The sequence below is a fragment of the Sus scrofa genome, chromosome 6, assembly GCF_054392235.1.
Source record: "Sus scrofa isolate SSC_HxYL_T2T_F1_AM1 chromosome 6, Sscrofa_HxYL_maternal_Yorkshire_Landrace_v2.0, whole genome shotgun sequence".
Classification (NCBI taxonomy): Eukaryota; Metazoa; Chordata; class Mammalia; order Artiodactyla; family Suidae; genus Sus; species Sus scrofa.
In genome coordinates, this window is record NC_139388.1 from 86,021,024 (window position 1) to 86,038,096 (window position 17,073).

Genomic DNA, 17,073 nt, shown 5'->3' on the forward strand with positions numbered 1-17,073 from the left:
TCCCAGGGCTTCAGTTTCGTCATCTGTAAAATGGGGATAATATAACTCCTTTCTTTGGGTTTAAGTGAAGGTGAAATTAAGCTAGTTTACAGCTGACGCTTAGTGCGCCCAATCAGGGGTGGTCACTATGTTAATTCCCTGCTGATTCCCAGGGCAGCAGACCCACCCTGGAACCACACACAGGTGTTACTTAGGGCGTGGCTTACGGCGGACGGGGGTGGACCAGGGTTTATAAAGCCAGGGTCTCAGGCGCTCGCCTCATTCCACCTTGGTTAGACACGGGACAGGTCTTCCAGGCCTTGGCTCCGCACACCAAGGACCAGAAGCAGGGCCGGCCAGCGGTGACCAGTGCGGAGCGGGCCAGGACGGAGCGGACCAGTGCAGAGTCGGCGCGCGGGGACCAAGCGGCTCCAGCTCCCCGCGCGCGCTCGCGCGCGGCCGGGGTACGCGCTGAAAACCTGGTCCCCCGGCCCCCCAGCCCTGTGGGCGGGGCCTGCAGCCGGCCAGCCCCCCACGCCCCGCGCCCCCCCACTTCGCCAAGGCCCGGAAGGGGCCAGTCGCGCTTCCGTCTCCGCCGAGGATGCACGGAGGGCGGAGCTGCAGCCCGAGGACGCGACGCGAGCCCAGTTCCGGCGAGGAGGCCGCGCCAGTGACAGCGATGGCGGCGGAGTCGGCGCTCCAAGTTGTGGAGAAGCTGCAGGCGCGCCTAGCCGCGAACCCGGACCCGAAGAAGGTGAGCGAGTGGGCAGCGCGGAGCGGGGCGGGCGTTGGGCGCGGCGTGACCCCGTAACGGTCGCGGGCCCGGGGGCGGCCCCTTCCCGAGCGGCCGGGGCGGTAGGGTCTCGGACCCGGAGCGCGGCCCCGCCGGGCTTCGGCCTGCGGTCGGGAAGTTCGTGGCCATTGGCCACTGCCCACGCGGTGGGACCCCGCACGGCTGGCGGCGCGCCTCCGCGATCCGGCCTTCCTGCCTCCGGGGCCGGGCCGGGGCGCCCGCGGGCTCCGGGAGGGCAGGAGCGCGCTCCGTGCGGCCACCGCGTGCCGGCGGGGCTCCCGGAGCCCTCCTCCGGCGTCCCGGGCCAGCTGTTTCCTGTCGGGAGAGCTCGCCCGGAGTTAACTCCTGCCTGCTCCGTCCCTCGCCCTGCGAAATGTTTCTGATTTCTTAGTGCCTTTTGATGTTTGTTGGGAGAAGGAGGTGGTTCTGCCATTGCTTGATGGGGAGTCTAAGCTCAGTGTGGTCCTGCGCCTATAAGACGTTTTTATTGCATTCTGACGTGGTATTAGAACGTGGACCTTTTCACTTTCTCAGTAAGTCTTTTTAAAACAACATTAACCTCCTGTCACCTAGGTAAAAACTTAGGTTGTGATTGGAAGGGGAAAAAAGATTAGAAGTTGCAGCTAGATTTTCTTCTGGCTTTGATGGAAAGGTAAGAGCCACCGTTTCTGGCTGCTGCCAGTGATAGGCAACCATTTTTAATTGTACTCAGCTAAATTTTTTGCCCCTTGACTATTTTCTTAAGTTAGATGCATTCTTCTCTCCAATATCTGCCACCTAGCTTCTTGGTCTCTGAGAGAGTGTCCGGTGGATGTTAGATTTTTTTTTTTTTCAATTGAAATACACTGATAAAAACACTGCAAATGTTTGACATTCTCTGTCAGCATTATAGCTGGAGTGTGCAGTCCTTAAGAGTTGGATCTCTGAACCCCAGAGTGGCTTTTGAAAAGGACATCCGGGAAGGCAGTTGAGGTAAAGTGGTGAGAGGATCTGAGTTCTAATGCGTTTACTAACCATGGACATTGGGGGATGTTCCTTGCTAAGCCAGTTTCCTCACCTGCTTCTTCCTAGGACTGAACCAAAAAGGTGGAAATGCTCAGTAGATATTAATCCCCACTATTTACAATTTTTCTTGAAGGGCCCCTTTGTCTTCACCTTATTCCCAGCCTGTCATAGGTGTGGTTCCCCCCCTCCCCACTTCTAAAGGCAGTGCACAACCTCTCACTGTCAGACTACTTTTAATTCTTCTCATGCATACCTAGCTCAGAGATTCACTTCTTGGGGAAGACATTTTAGCTTTAAGTCTGTGAAAACTTAAATGCTTTCAGTTGTTTTGTGTTATGTTTTATATCATGGCTTCAGTACCTAATGGACAGGCATATTTACAAGTTTCTTTTTAAGTAACCCTTTGTGGTCATAGAATAAATGGTCATTATTTGAGTACTAGCTTGTTTTCTCAAACACCGTAGGTTTGTGACTGATTATTAAAACCTTAAAGCAATATTATGTAAATCCCCCCATTTCTCCAGTTTGGTCTTCCATCAGGTTAAAAAAATGCACCATATAGTATCTTTAGTCATCTTCCCACTAGAATTTAAGTTTTGGAGTAACTTCTAGTAGTCGATGTGCATGAAATTTCAAATTAGGAAAAGGTTTGTTTGACTTTTCATTGTACATGAGCTGTTATTGATTATTGTGAGCATCCAGGCTTTCTCTTCCCAGATAGAAACTCACCCTGAACTTCACTGGCTTTGCATTATGAAGATCATTTTTGCAAAGGGCACAATAGTTGGCATTCACAAATGAGCTAATGCAGAGAGAAAAACTGCAAGCCGGCACACTGGCCTTCTCAACCTTCTGTTAACCCAACAAGCTCCCACAGGTTCTTGAAATTGCAAGATGATTATATAGCAGTATTGAATTTCCAACTAAATCTTGATTTCAAACCATTATTAGCCTAAGGGTTGATTCCACACCTATATTCTATTTAAATGGAAACAGTTTTCATGGCTGGTTAAGTTACCTGTCTGTCCCATGTTACAGTTCAAATGTGGAAACTACTAAGGACACAGTTTTGGAGGCACATGGAGAGCAAGGGGTCAACATTATGAACATCTTTAGCTCTTTGGGTTGAAGTAGTGTGCAAAGGACAACTGAGATTCCTAAGCGTGGGCTGTGCAAATGTTTGACGTTTCTCAATGACTTGTTATCAGTTCTTGCAAACTCTACAAATGGTCCATGGGTTTGATAACAGCAAGTTTCCACCTACCTGAGGATGCCCAAAGTGCTTTACTTTTTTAATGCTTTGTTCTCTTTTGAACTTCATTGAAACCATTTTTCTCTTATGTTGGGTAAATAGGTTTGAAAATCTCTAAGGTTTTATTTTAGTTATGTCTACTTTGAAGTCACCCCTCCTAACCTAAAACAAAGCAGAAAGCAGCATTTTCTCTTCCAGTTAGCGCTGATCTTCAAGATGAACATACCCTTCAGTGACTTCTGGCCCCATTCTTATATGCTGTCTTTGAGGAGGTCCTGGGACTCTTTGGCTCCGTGGTGACCTTATTTCCTCTGTAGACTCTAAGCTGTCTGACGATATGACCTTAAGGAAGGGCTCTTCTCCTTTGTGTCAGGTATACTAAGAGGCATATGAACTGCTCCGTTCTCTTTTCTTCTAAGGACAGTGTTTTTATGTTGGGTATTTCTCTGGCTTTGTAGCACATGCTGTGGTAAACACACTTGACTTGCTTTTTGGGCAATGTCACCTAACCTCACTGAGCTCAGTTTCAACATCTGTAAAAGGGGGGAAAGAATATCCTTTTTATAGAGTTGGTTAATGAGGGTGAAATGAGGTAACACATGAAAAATTTAGCATAATAGCTAACACATAGTCGATAGTATATAAATGCCTTCCAGGGAATGGCATTGGGGGGAGACAACCTATTTTTAACCTTTTCAATGATTCTAAATTTTCCTTAAAAAAAAAAAAAAATGGCATTGACCTCTGTACCAATAGTTTGGGTGACAAGAAATACGCTTATACTTTGTCCTGAGTTGGATGGTGGTAGTCGAATTTGAAATGGAGATTAATTTTCACTCACTTATGAAGGTGAACCTCCTAAGATACTACACCACTTAGCTTCTTATTTGTTCCCAAACAAGATTATCACATATGATCCAATTGCTCTGCCTAGCCCACTGTGTTCAGTAGTTATTGAAGTAGAATGACCAGAAAAACATACTTGCCACTCCACCTAATAGCAATATGGCATACTAATTATAGCTTGGGCTACACCTGGAAAAAGAACAGATCTTGTTATCAGATATTTAAATATAAAGATAGTCACAGTTATCTCTTTTGAACTACTTGTACTTTTCAGCACTCCTCGAATGGTAAGTGTGTTTATATATGCATAAGCATTTCCTAGAGAATGGCGCAGCAGTCTTGACTTTGAGTAGAAGTGGAGTAAGTAGAAATTGGTTGGGGAAAATTAGGTATAGAATCAAGGGTAGCTGTTTAAAGAATGGTCACTTGATGAAATGATTAAGCAGCAGCATTTATTGCGCTTGTATAGCATTCCAGGCCTTATTGATAAAGACTGCTTGTAGTTTTTGCCTCTGAATCCTAACAGCTTGTGAAGTAGACAGGAGTCAGTTCCTGTTTTGCAGATGAAGAAACTGAGGTTCAGAGAGGTCAGTGACTTGCACAAGATCATCTGGCAAGGACTCGGCAGAGCCATACTGAAGCCTGTCTCTGACTCTGGAACTCTCTCTTAACAGCTCTGCTATCCTGATTTCGACCTAGTTTAAAAGAAAGGAAGTGTGGCCAAACCCAGATCACTTCTTTTATCTACCCAGACATTTTGTAGTCACCATTAGCAATGGCAAAGCTCTGATTCTAGCAGCTTGAAATTCTTGGCTTCCCACTTATATCAAAAGCAAAACACAACAAGTGAAAAAACCCAATTCTATTCAACATTGTGACTTTTCCAGAAAACACGATCACCTGTTCCTATAGAGACCTCTTCTCCTTTTCACTTTTCTGTATGCTGGGTCCATGAGTAATTTCCTTAAATTGGCACCTTTCTCAGAAATTCTCTCTCAGAACTGGGGCAGAATGATAGTTGCTAATGACTTTTGTTAGAGCTGATAGGTTTGATTCTCTTCTCTAAGTCTTATTTCCTCTTGGTGCAGCCTAGTGGTTGAGAAAGCACGGAATCTAAAGCCACAGGCTTGAGAGAACCCTGCCCTACTTGCAACCTGGAGCAAGTAACTTAACTTTTTTGAACCTGTTTTCACACTTGTAAAATGTGGGTAATAACCATGCTTAATACTGTATAACAGAACAGAGTACTCACTTAACCGTTAGATATTACTCTTATTTGTTCCAGCGAATAATTATGATTTTATAGAAATTAACATTTATTTTATTCTCTTTGCAGCTATTGAAATATTTGAAGAAACTCTCTGCCTTGCCTATTACAATAGACATTCTTGCGGTAAGAACTGTGTAATTTTAGCTATCATGTAAATATCCCAGACCCTTCCCAATGGGAAATATTGTACAGTAACCTTAAGAGCAGGGGCTTTAGAAGTGAAAGGAACCAGAAGAAGCCATGTATTGTATGGTTTTATTTATATGAAATGTCCAGAATAGGCAAACCCATAGATAGAAAGTAGATTAGTGATTGCTAGGAGTGGTGGGGAATTGGGAAGAACAGGGTTTTCTTTTTAGAGTGATGAAAATATTCTAGAATTAGTGGTGGTGGTTTGTGTGGTATTGTGAGTATTCTGGAAACCACTGAACTGTACACTTTAAAATGATTACAATAATGAATTTTAAAAAAACCAATTTTATCTCAAATTTTTTTCCTAAAAGTTAAAAGAATATTGGCTTTGGCCTCTAGTTTTAAATTCAAATCCAAGTTCTTAACTAACTTTAGGCTCTTCCGTCATGAAATGGGCAGGTTCCTGCCTCTCAGAGTTGTTCTTAAGTATTAATTCAGACACTGTATGTAGTGCTCTTAGCTCCGTGCCTGACACCTGCCATGATCACTCTTGTTATTATTGTGAAAGTTCTAGAAGTGTTTTCATTTAGTATTTACCTCTTTTGAATCTGGTATGCTTTGCTACTGTGTCATCAGAGCTTGGGGGCATAGATACAAAGTAATCTTGTACTAAGACTTGGAAGGTATGTTTTTGGAAGGAAGTATTGGTTTGTTGAAAAGTAAAAGGCCTTCTTTCCTTAGAAACTTGTGAGCCTAGTTCCACAACCTTGTAACAATTCCTTTGTCAACTTTGTAGGAGACTGGAGTTGGGAAGACGGTCAATAGCTTGCGAAAACATGAGCACGTTGGAAGTTTTGCCAGGGACCTAGTGGCCCAGTGGAAAAAGCTGGTTCCTGTGGAACGGTAGGAAAAGTTTTTCTTTGTTTTTCCTTCTCTGCTTTCTTATTTAAAATATTTATTCTACCTCACTTATAAAAAAATAATTCATGATCATTATAGAATATTAGAAAACATTAAAAAAATACTAATAAGAATAAAAATTTCTAATAATTCTACCATCCAAAGAGAAGCATTATTGACGTTTTGGAATGTTTCTTTTTGACCTGTTCTTAAAAGGCATTTTCAGGAGTTCCTGTCATAGCTCAATGGTCACGAACCCAACTAGTTTCCTGAGGACGTGGTTTGATCCCTGGTCTTGCTCAGTGGGTTAGGGATCTGGCATTGCCGTGAGCTGTGGTGTAGGTTGCAGATGCAACTCAGAATCCACGTAGCTGTGGTGTAGGCTGGCAGCTACAGCTCTGATTTGACTTCTAGCCTGGGCACCTCCGTATGCTGAGGGTTTGGCCCTAACAAGGCAAATAAGTAAATAAAGGCATTTATACATAGTTGTGAATAAATCTAATATAAATTACAGCCCCCCTTTTATGTAACAGGTATTTCCCTGTGTTGAAAAGGTTTTTAAGCATTTTCACATCCACAAGTTATTTGATCTTTGTATCCTGTAGCTAAACTCGTCTTTTTCCATTTACTGAATATTTGTGTTTTCCCTATTTTAAAACTTAGCTGAGTGTCTTTGAGCCGAAATCATTTACCTTCTTCCCAAGACCTTGTTTCTCACTCTGTACACTCATCTCTTTCGTGGATTCAGTTTCTGTGACTGTGCTAAGCAAGGATTACCCTTGAGATTTATATCTGCTGTATCTGCTTTTTCGTTTATTCTAGAAACCCCGAGCCTGATGAACAGGACTTGGAGAAGAGCAATTCTCGAAAGCGTCCTAGGGATGCCCTTAAGGAGGAGGAGGAGGTGGAGGGGGAGGGGGACTACCCAGAAAGCTGGAAAGCCTCTGGGAGCCGATCGTATAGTCCTGATAATAGACAGAAGAAACACAGAAAACTCTCAGAGCTCGAGCGGCCTCAGAAAGTATCTCACAGTCAGGAGAGGAGAGACGAGAGAAAGAGGTACCACAGAGCCTCTCCAGTTTACTCTTCAGACCACGAGTCTTCCGACTACGGCCATGTTCAGTCCCCTCCATCATCCACCAGCCCTCATCAGATGTCTGGGGACCATTACAGATCCCTGGAGGAGGACCACGAGCCCTTTGTTCCACACCAGAAGCCTGGCAAAGGCCACGGTAATGCCTTTCAGGACAGACTGGGGGTCAGCCAAGAACGCCACCTGGGTGAAGCCCAGGGAAGAGAAGTCATGAGTCAGAGCAAGGAGCACAGATCTTCCCATAAAGAAAAACGTCCCGTGGAGGCCAAAGGAGACGAGAAGTCTTCTTTGAGCAGAGAAAAATCACACAAGGCCCTCTCCAAAGAGGAAAACCGGAGGCTGCCCTCTGGGGACAGTGCAAAGGAGAAACCGCCCTCTAGTGGCGTCAGGAAAGAGAAGGAGAAAGAGGGCGGTACCAAGAAAAAGGTTTCACCCGCCTTGGACGTGGCTTCAGACAACCACCTTAAAAAGCCAAAACATAGAGACCCAGAGAAAACCAAATCAGACAAAAACAAGCAAAGTCTAGAAGGCTTAGACACTGGCAAGGGGGCAGGAGACCTGCTGCCCAAGGTGAAAGAGAAGGTTTCTAACAACCTAAAGACTCAAGAAGGGAAAGCAAAACCTTCTCATTCAGATAGAAAGTCCGTGGGCTCCTTACCCAAAGCCGAAGAGGCAGATGTAGATGATGAATTCGAGCAGCCCACCATGTCTTTTGAGTCATACCTCAGCTATGACCAGCCCCGGAAGAAGAAGAAAAAGATTGTGAAGACGTCAACCACAGCTCTTGGAGAAAAAGGACTTAAAAAAAATGATTCCAAAAGCACTAGTAAAAACTCGGACTCAGTTCAGAAATTACCTAAGGTGAATGAAAACAAGTTGGAGAAGCTTCTGCCAGCCGGAGCCGATTCAGCCAAACCGAAAAAGGTAACCCCTGTAGCCCCTTCCCTGTCAGAGCACCTGGGCCTGTGGAGCTCCCAGGACCCGCCCCATCGCCATTTTGCTTGGCTGGCGTCTCCATGGTGGCCTGTTGAATTTCAGTTCGAAGTAATTTCCTCCAGCCTCTCTAGTGCCAGGGTCTGTAGGACCCAAGCACAGTATTTTCTGAAGTGTCTCATTGTGCTGGGCCCATCGCATGTATCTCCTGACTCAAGTGGTTGTCAGGCCTGGCTGCCGCCCTTCTCCAGGCTGGGTCTGCCTGGGCAGTTATCTGCCCTGTGAGCATTGCTGGGCATTGACTGTAGGAAAGAGCTGTGCTTGGGAAGGGGCCCTCCAGTCACTTGTCTTTTCTCTGCAGGTCCCCAGTGAGGTGTTGCCAGTGTTACCAGACCTTCCATTACCTGTGATACAGGCCAATTACCGTCCGCTTCCTCCCCTTGACTTGATATCTTCCTTTCAACCAAAGCGAAGAGGTAATTTTCTGTATCTTCTTCTTGTTTTTTTTTTTTTTGGTTTTGATGGAAGTAGGATCTTAAAAATTCATTCATGATCTGTCATCAGATTTTGGTACATTTCTTAAGAACACAGGTTCTGGAGTTCTTGGGTTTGAATTCCCAGCTCTGAATTCTACTAGAAGTTATGTGAAATGGGGTCATAACAACTTCCTTGGACTTCAGTTTCCTAGTCTGTAAATGGGATTAATGTATCTGCCTATTAGGTGGATTGAAAGTGATAATACCAGTAACGCTCTGAGCTCTGGGTTTTTCCACAGAGTAAGTGTTCACTGATCTTAGCTGTTCCTTTTACTAAGATCCCTTTATTCTGTACATTCTCCAGGGGCTTAAAAAGAAGTCTAGGGAGTTCCCTTGCAGTGCAGCAGGTTAAAGATCCAGCATTATCACTGTAGCAGCTGGGGTCCCTGCTGTGGGCAAGGGTTCGATCCCTGGCCAGGAAGCTTCCATATGCCATGGGTGTGGCCCAAAAAAAAAGTGGAAAGTCTATATACTGATGTGGAGTCATTTCTAAAATGTAAATGACAAAATGATGATAGTATATTAATTGGTTAAAAAGGAGTAAAATATTAGCTTATTTTTGTATAGACTCCCTGGAAGGATACACAAGAAGCTGATAGCATTGGTTGCCTTTGAGAAAGGAAACTGGGAGGCTGAGGAATGGGATGGGAAGGAGAGTTTTCACTAGATAACTCAGTGCCTTTTTAAACTTACATTCCTGCTTTCCTCATACCACAGCATTCTCCTCACCCCAGGAAGAGGAAGAAGCTGGATTCACGGGACGAAGAATGAATTCTAAGATGCAAGTATATTCTGGTTCCAAGTGTGCCTATCTTCCCAAGATGATGACCTTGCATGAGCAGTGCATCCGAGTACTTAAAAACAACATCGACTGTAAGTCCCATGCTTCTCCCTTGGCTCGTAAGCACGTTGTGGCACTGGAACACCGGTGACTTGGCCGCTACTCAGTGCTTTTCTCCTTTGATTCTTTGCAGCAATCTTTGAAGTGGGAGGCGTCCCGTATTCTGTTCTTGAACCTGTTCTAGAGAGGTGTACACCTGATCAGTTGTATCGCATAGAGGAATACAATCATGTGAGTATCCTGTTTGCATGGGAAGAGGGCAGTTTTCTGGCTTGTATCTCCAGAAATAGCTTTGTCTCTGAATCGGCCACAGTGATGGGCAGGTGGTGGTCAGATCACTGTTCTGAGTTTGCCTCTGGGCCTTTAAACAGCTTATTTTTAGCACCTGCTTCTGGCATGTTAAGTGAGCCTCTTGGGCTAGCATCAAGGTAGGATTAAAAGGTAGTGGGAGTGTAGCTAGGGCTCCATGGGAAGGCAGAGACCACTTCCCATACCTCCCTTGAGCTTGCCTCGTTTAGGAAGTCAAGAGAGAATTCTGGCAGCACAGCCCCTGGGATGCCAGGCAGGGACAGAGCTCTTTGTTGACCCCCAGATGTCTGGTGAATGTAAGAGCACAGATTGGCTGGGTGTCTCCTAGAGACCAGCAGATTTACCCCCCAAATCTTCCTGATGCTGAAGATGCTCATTTGATTGCATCCACTCTTTTTAATTCTGAGGGATCTATAACATATCCTTCTTAGGTGGCCCCTGGCCATTGCAGTTTAGTGTAGTGCTGGGGAAATGGCTGGATTTGACTTCATCCCAGGTCATGCCCTGCACTGATTATCTAAAGGAGAAAGACTGATCTTAAACTAATTTTTGTATTGTCTTCTTTCCTAGCCCCACAACCCCCCAAAGCAGCTAGTATAGTGCCTTACACTTAACATTTTTTTAATTCAGTGATTTGGGTTTTTTCCTAGAACTGTGGTATTTTAATATATTACTACTATTATGAGGACCAAAACATCATTAGGAACCTGTCACCCCTGGGTGATTAAGGATGGAAAAGAGATGTATAAGAGTGCTTGCATGTAAATGACATCCTGGTTTTGATTTTAGGTATTAATTGAAGAAACAGATCAATTATGGAAAGTCCATTGTCACCGAGACTTTAAGGATGAAAGGCCAGAAGAGTATGAGTCGTGGCGGGAGATGTACCTACGGCTTCAGGATGCCCGAGAGCAGCGGCTACGAGTCCTCACAAAGAATATCCGATCTGCACACGCCAATAAGCCCAAAGGTAAGGGGGCAGGATGAGTCTAGCAGAGCAGTGAGCCCGTGTTCTGATCGACAGCAGGGCTTTGGTGGGCTTGGCTGAGGTAGAATCTCTGAACCCTGGATCTCTTGCGTTTGCGGAAGAGGGCAGAGGTGGCATGCTTCTTCCACCACCGCCCATGCTGCCCTAGAGAGGGGCTTCCAGGGTTGATAATCCCATACCTCTGGAGGGATTTGCAAAACCTTTATCTTTTGATAGCATAGATTATTGAAATAACAGTAGCATCTCAGCTGAAGAAGGCCGGTGTTAACCTCCATTTCTCCACAGGCCGACAAGCAAAAATGGCCTTTGTCAACTCTGTGGCCAAACCACCTCGTGATGTTCGAAGGAGGCAAGAGAAGTTTGGAACAGGAGGAGCAGCTGTGCCTGAGAAAATCCGGTAAGACCTCTGCTCCTGTGGTTCCTTCCTGCTCAGGGAGAGAGCCCAGGATCTTGTCATTTAGCCTGAAGGGGCAGCCTGGGGACAGGAAGCAATTTGGGGGTGAAAGCATGGCCTTGCAGAGTGGGTTCTGGAGGCTGACCTTAACCAGCTGGGCACTTGACCTCCCTGAGCCTCAGCTTCCTTGACTGCATTGTGGGCCAGATAATAATTCCTGCCCCTTAAGGGGTCATAATTAAATGGAGAAAAGGGCCTGGCTACTGGGAAACATCCTCTAATGCTTTCCCTTCCCCCATTGAAACAGTAAAAATGTTACCACGATGACACAGCTATCTAAGTACACTGGCATTTTCAAAATACAGATTTACACCTAAACACTGAAAAGTCATTTGAGATCATCATTCATTCTAAAGGGCTGTTACCATTGTCACTTCCAAGCCATCAGCATAATCGAAGGTACTAGGTCCATTGGTCCAGGCCACAGACCTGAGTCCTCGGACCAGCCAGCTTCAGGCTCTTGGTACCAAGGGCAGACCTCTCTTACTCTTGACTAGCAGCTTTGCTTTGTGTCCCAGGATCAAGCCGGCACCGTACCCTGCAGGAAGCAGCCGTGCACCCTTCAGCAGTGGCAGCAGCAACAGCTTTAACGCTAGCCCGGAGGAGCCAGCCTATGACGGCCCGAGCACAAGCGGTGTCCACTCTGCACCTATGATCAGCAACACTGTTTCCTATGACCCTAGGAAACCGACTGTGAAGAGTAAGTAACTTGGGGCTCCTGCTCAGGTATTTCAAAACTAGTATTTGCACCCCTTTAATGCCATTACTGCTGCATGGCACTTTGTGATTAGATGTAGCCTATGTGGTGCCTTGCCCACAGTTGGTCTAACGGCCAGTGCCTCCTTTCCCCTGCTTTGTTCATACTGTGTGTGGTGTGAATTGTTTCGATTATGAGCATAGGAAATACTCATTTTGGTATTTTTTTTTAACTTAAATGTAAACCCCTTTTTCTCTAGGCAGTAACGTGGAGTTCATAACTATTAACAGCTAAAGGATTTTATTGACCTTTTATGACCTGATAAGCCCAGCTTCCAGGAATTTATTTTTGATATATAGTTGGGCCCATTTCATATTTTCCTAACTTGACTACTATAGGCTCTCCCTAAGGGGGTATCCTAACTTAAGAAAAGCATTATTCTGGAGTTCTTGTCGTGGCTCAGTGGTTAATGAATCCGACTAGGAACCATGAGGTTGCAGGTTTGATCCCTGGCCTCGCTTAGCAGGTTAAGGATCCGGCATTGCCGTGAGCTGTGGTGTAGGTTGCAGATGCGGCTCGGATCCCAAGTGGCTGTGGGTGTGGTATAGGTCGACAGCTACAGCTCTAATTCAACCCCTAGCCTGGGAACTTCCAGATGCCGTGGGTGAGGCCCTAGAAAAGGCCAAAAGAAAAAAGCATTATTCTGTATTTACTTCAGGGCCCACAGGAGGGTAGAAGTCCTGGGCTTAAGCTTTGGCTGGGCTCAGGTTAACCAGTTGAGAGGGCAGGCTAGGACTTCTTAGGTGATAATTGTATTTAGCTCATCTCAGACCTGTTGCCAGCACTGGTTAGACAGGGGTAGGAGGGGGTGCTTTGTGCTGGTTTAATGTTGGGGAGGCAGAATTAAATTACGGCTCAGAATGGCTATTAGAGTATGGCAAAGATTGAATTCCAGTTCTGCCACTTACTATACAGGGCAAGGTGGCCAGTCTGAGTCTTGGTGAAGTTGTGAGAATTAGAAGAGAGGGTGATTGTCAGGGGCCTGGGGAAGCGACAGCTTTGAGCAGCTGCCTTTATATGGTGTCAGTAGATAGCTACTGTTTGTATCCAGTGGTCTAGTTATGGAGAGCCAAGAGGAGCAGGACTTTGGTTTGATTGTAAACCACTGGTGTCCAAACTGCCGTGGATCCGAAACAATTGCCTTATTTCTCTCTTCACAGAAATTGCCCCAATGATGGCCAAGACGATTAAAGCTTTCAAGAATAGATTCTCCCGACGATAAACTGAGGACTTACCTTGGAAATGAAATTTGGGGGGGGATGAATTCGAAGACAGTGGGGGTTGAGGAATGGAACTTCCAAAGGAGACCGGACTCTGGCTTCATGGAACCATTTTGGTCTCTTGAGTCCTGCACAGTCCGCAGGGGTTGTGCCTGCACCTGTGTCCGCAGCCACTGCCTCCCCGCCTGGCGAGCACTTCAGAGTTCTGAAGAAGATGTGAAGCCTCATTCTCACTGAGGATTTTAAGGTCAATTGTACCTTTGTTGTTAATTAGCTTCTTTATAAACTATAAGACATAGTTTTAATTAATAAATATTGCCCCCAGATTGTATTTATATTACCCCCAGGGTTTTTTGTTTTGGTTTGGTTTTTTTCCATCTTCCACCACACATTTAGCCTTTTATTTTAAGGGTTCTTTGTTAGACAAAAGCCTAGTGAAAGCCATCCCCCGTCCCAGTTCACCTCTCCTGAGTAGACTTTCGTCCAGAGGGAGGACTGGGTGTGCCCAGAGCCTGTGTGGTGCCTGCTGCACGAAGGGCGAAGAAGGGGTCCAGGCCTGGGCTGCCTGTCCTGGAGGGGGAGCCTTGTGTGGAGATAGGAAGTGTTCATGTTGGACCCCTCACCTCTGAGAGCCTTCTCGAGTGTTGCTTTGAGGTCCTGTGCAGGTGCATCTCTCTCCTACTCATTAAATAGTATTTATTAAGGGAAGTTATTTGTAAAGGTCTAGACTCTCCCCCATCCCTTTTGCCAGGTCCTTTTTTTTTTTTTTTTTTTTTTTTGAGGCTCACCAGAGGGTACAGAACCCCACCCCCCCCCCCAGTGTTTTGGTTTTTTTCTTTCTTTTAAAATTTCTGGTTTCTAACTCAAAATTTAGGCTTTTTTCCCTTCTCCCCACTGGCATGGGGGCAAAACACAAACACATGGATGGCAGCGCTTTTGCAGCCCCACAAATACAACTTCAGAGTTTTAAAAGCCAGCACTTTGATCTCTTATTCTCTGTGAATCGCTACAAGAAGTGAGTGATTTTAAAAGTTGTAATTCGATGTTGGAAATTGGTTTTGTTTTTGCCTTTCTTTAAAAGGTAGGATCATGTGATTGGAAAAGCACAACAGTTGGTTATGTTTCAGAGAGAACTTCGCAGCTTGAATCTCTTACTTTTTGCATCTGTAAGCCAGAACCTAGAGGGGAGGACCAGTTTCAGGAAGTGTCTGAGCTGTAGCATCAGGATGGGGGAGCCACAAGGGCATCCACCGGGTTTGGGAAGGGAGGATCTCACCTTCAGTTGACAGAGGGGGCAAGATCAGAACTAGGAGGACAGGGTCAGTGTCCTTGGCAGCTGAAGGGCATTGATCTAGTAGGAACCCTCTCGGCTGTGATAGGTAGAAGTAGATGCTGTACATTTGAGATGCCCATCCTTAAGCAATGGGTTGAGGGCGTTTTTAGTGTGACAGCCCAAGAGCTTGGCTATTAGTCCCTTTGACAAGCTCACTCCAAGCCCAGGTTATGGAGCCCACTGTTTTTAATCATTCTGGACACCTCAAAGTGACGCTAACTTTGAAGATTGCAGAGCAATGCAGCAAGAAGTGTGCAGCAAAAGCTGGACTGCTCAGTGTGCATTGCTGTGCAGGGTGCCTGAGGGATGCAAGTATTGGTATGTTTTAATTTGCTGTATTTTTGAATTGGGTAAAGCATTATTTCTCTGGATTGTGTATTACCGTTCCACCAGTCCCGCAGCCTGCTCCCCAAATGTGATATTAGGAAGCCTTGTACCGAAAACCAAATGAGCAACTGGGCCTGGTGCCAGACATCTGTTGCCCAGAATAGCTTCCTCTAGGTGTGCACCACCTTGATTTTGTCTCTTCCCTTTGTGCTCAAGTCTTCGCCATTGAAATTAGTTTTTCATATTTGATTCCATTGCATAACATTTAATTTCCTCTATTAGGAGTCTTTAGCCAGGGAGGGAAGAAAAAGCACATCCCAACATTACTCCCCATCTTTACAACATGAAGATTTTGGATCACCCCTGTTTGTATAGAGCCAGAGCTTTCCCCCTCCCCTCCAAGAGTGCCTGCATCAGGGCTGCGACTTGGTGAGAAGAGTGAGGAGGAAGAAAAACCGAGTTTCTAAACAACCTCCTCTCCTGGGTTACTGAAATGGCTAAAGAGCAGACACAGGATGATGTGGAACCTTAGGTCTCATGTGTAAAAACTTGTGCAATTTTTTTTTCTGTGCTACACTACATACAAATCACCAAATTACAAATTAACCCTTTGTGATCCTTGGTGTAATGAGCATTTTCTTTGGGGCTTTCTCTTTCTTTCTGGGAAGTGGGAGGGAAAGAAGCAAGACATTATCTTGCTCTTCATTTGTATTTTGGTCCCAAAATGTAAATACAATTTTCTATGTTACTTTTTTGTGGTAACTACCAAGATGAATATTTTAATTAGATAAGTTATATGAAAAGGAAGGAAAACTCCACGTCTAAATAAAAAAAGAAAAAAACATATGTTGTTCTTCTTCCTTTCTCCCTTACTGTGTCAGAGACTGGATGTCGGCCACAGGTGTGTGGTTCCTGGGCTGTGAGGCAGTGGTCTCAAGCCTTAGGCTGCACCACAAAGGATCCTGGGTTTCTGTCTCCACTGTAGCACAGCAGGACTGGGAAAGTGGGGTTCGCAGGGAGAGAGCCCTGTGAGCAGAGCAGGGAGACTCAGATGAAAATGAGCACCTAGTGGGAACTGGGCACTGTCCCCTCTTTCACTTGGAACCCTGGTGCTGAGCAGTTACCCCATTTTACAGTTGGAAGCCGAGGCTCAAAGGGCTGAAGTAACAGCCAAAGCCGCATAGCTAATAAGTGGCAAAGCAAAGGAGTTGAAACCCAGATTCTCTGACTGCAAAGTGTGTGCCACTCCGCCTTTCGGTCACTTTTGAGAGGCGTGGAGGACCCAGGCAGGACTCCTCAGTCTTACAATGGCTAATGAGAGCATAGTGAGCATGCAGCAAGGGCTCAGTAAGAACCTGCTGTGTTGGCTCTGGCTGCGTTGGAGGAGGTTCAGTGTTGCTGGTGGAGCCAAGGGCTTGGTTTCAGCCCCTGCATACATCAAAATGAAGTTTCTTACATCAAACTCCCAACATCTCATGGCAACACAGTTTTATTATCCCTTCTCTCCTAAAGAGGGCATTCTTGGTGTATGGTCTGAACTTATTTTTCTCAAGTCTTTACTGGATCAAATTCTCACTGTTGGACCTTACTAGGCATTGAAGTTAATTATGGCACATGGTATCTGTTGGCTGATGTCACCCAGAATCTGTAAGTTAGCCCTTTGTCCCTTATTAATTGAACATTTCCTGAGCCACAACCTGTATATTAGACCCCAGGATACAGAGTAATACACAAGTCTGGTGCTCAGGTCTAAGTGACTAACCTCACTGGTTACATATCCTACCACGTGCCAGAACCACTGTCACAATATACACACATCATCTCAGTTATCACAACAATCCTACAAGGTAGGTCATCAAGGTTCCCATTTAAAAAACAAGGAATCTGAAGCACAGGGAAATTAAGAACTTGCCCAAGATCACACAATGGTGACCAGCAGTGCTGTGCACTGGTCTGATGCTAAACACATATTCTCAGTGGTATCTGCCATCTCACACACAGACGCGTACCCAATGTTAGGCTTCTGGAACCGAGCTGGCCTCCAATGCATTAAGATGCCCAGACCAAGGCCTTGATGACTTGTAGGAATGATTTCTTCTCTCTGC

At 45.5% G+C, this 17,073-nt stretch overlaps 1 protein-coding gene across 1 annotated transcript; it reads left to right on the forward strand.

Annotated features, from left to right (window-relative positions):
- The first annotated feature begins 579 nt into the window (after positions 1 to 579).
- On the forward strand, positions 580 to 13,639 carry ELOA (elongin A). The gene is made up of 11 exons (XM_003356197.5): positions 580 to 733; positions 5,212 to 5,268; positions 6,074 to 6,180; positions 7,000 to 8,194; positions 8,565 to 8,679; positions 9,457 to 9,612; positions 9,714 to 9,811; positions 10,679 to 10,859; positions 11,163 to 11,274; positions 11,850 to 12,031; positions 13,249 to 13,639. The coding sequence occupies exons 1-11, from the start codon at positions 581 to 583 to the stop codon at positions 13,308 to 13,310; spliced, it is 2,418 nt and encodes an 805-aa protein (XP_003356245.3). The 5' UTR covers position 580; the 3' UTR covers positions 13,311 to 13,639.
- Positions 13,640 to 17,073: the final 3,434 nt, after the last annotated feature.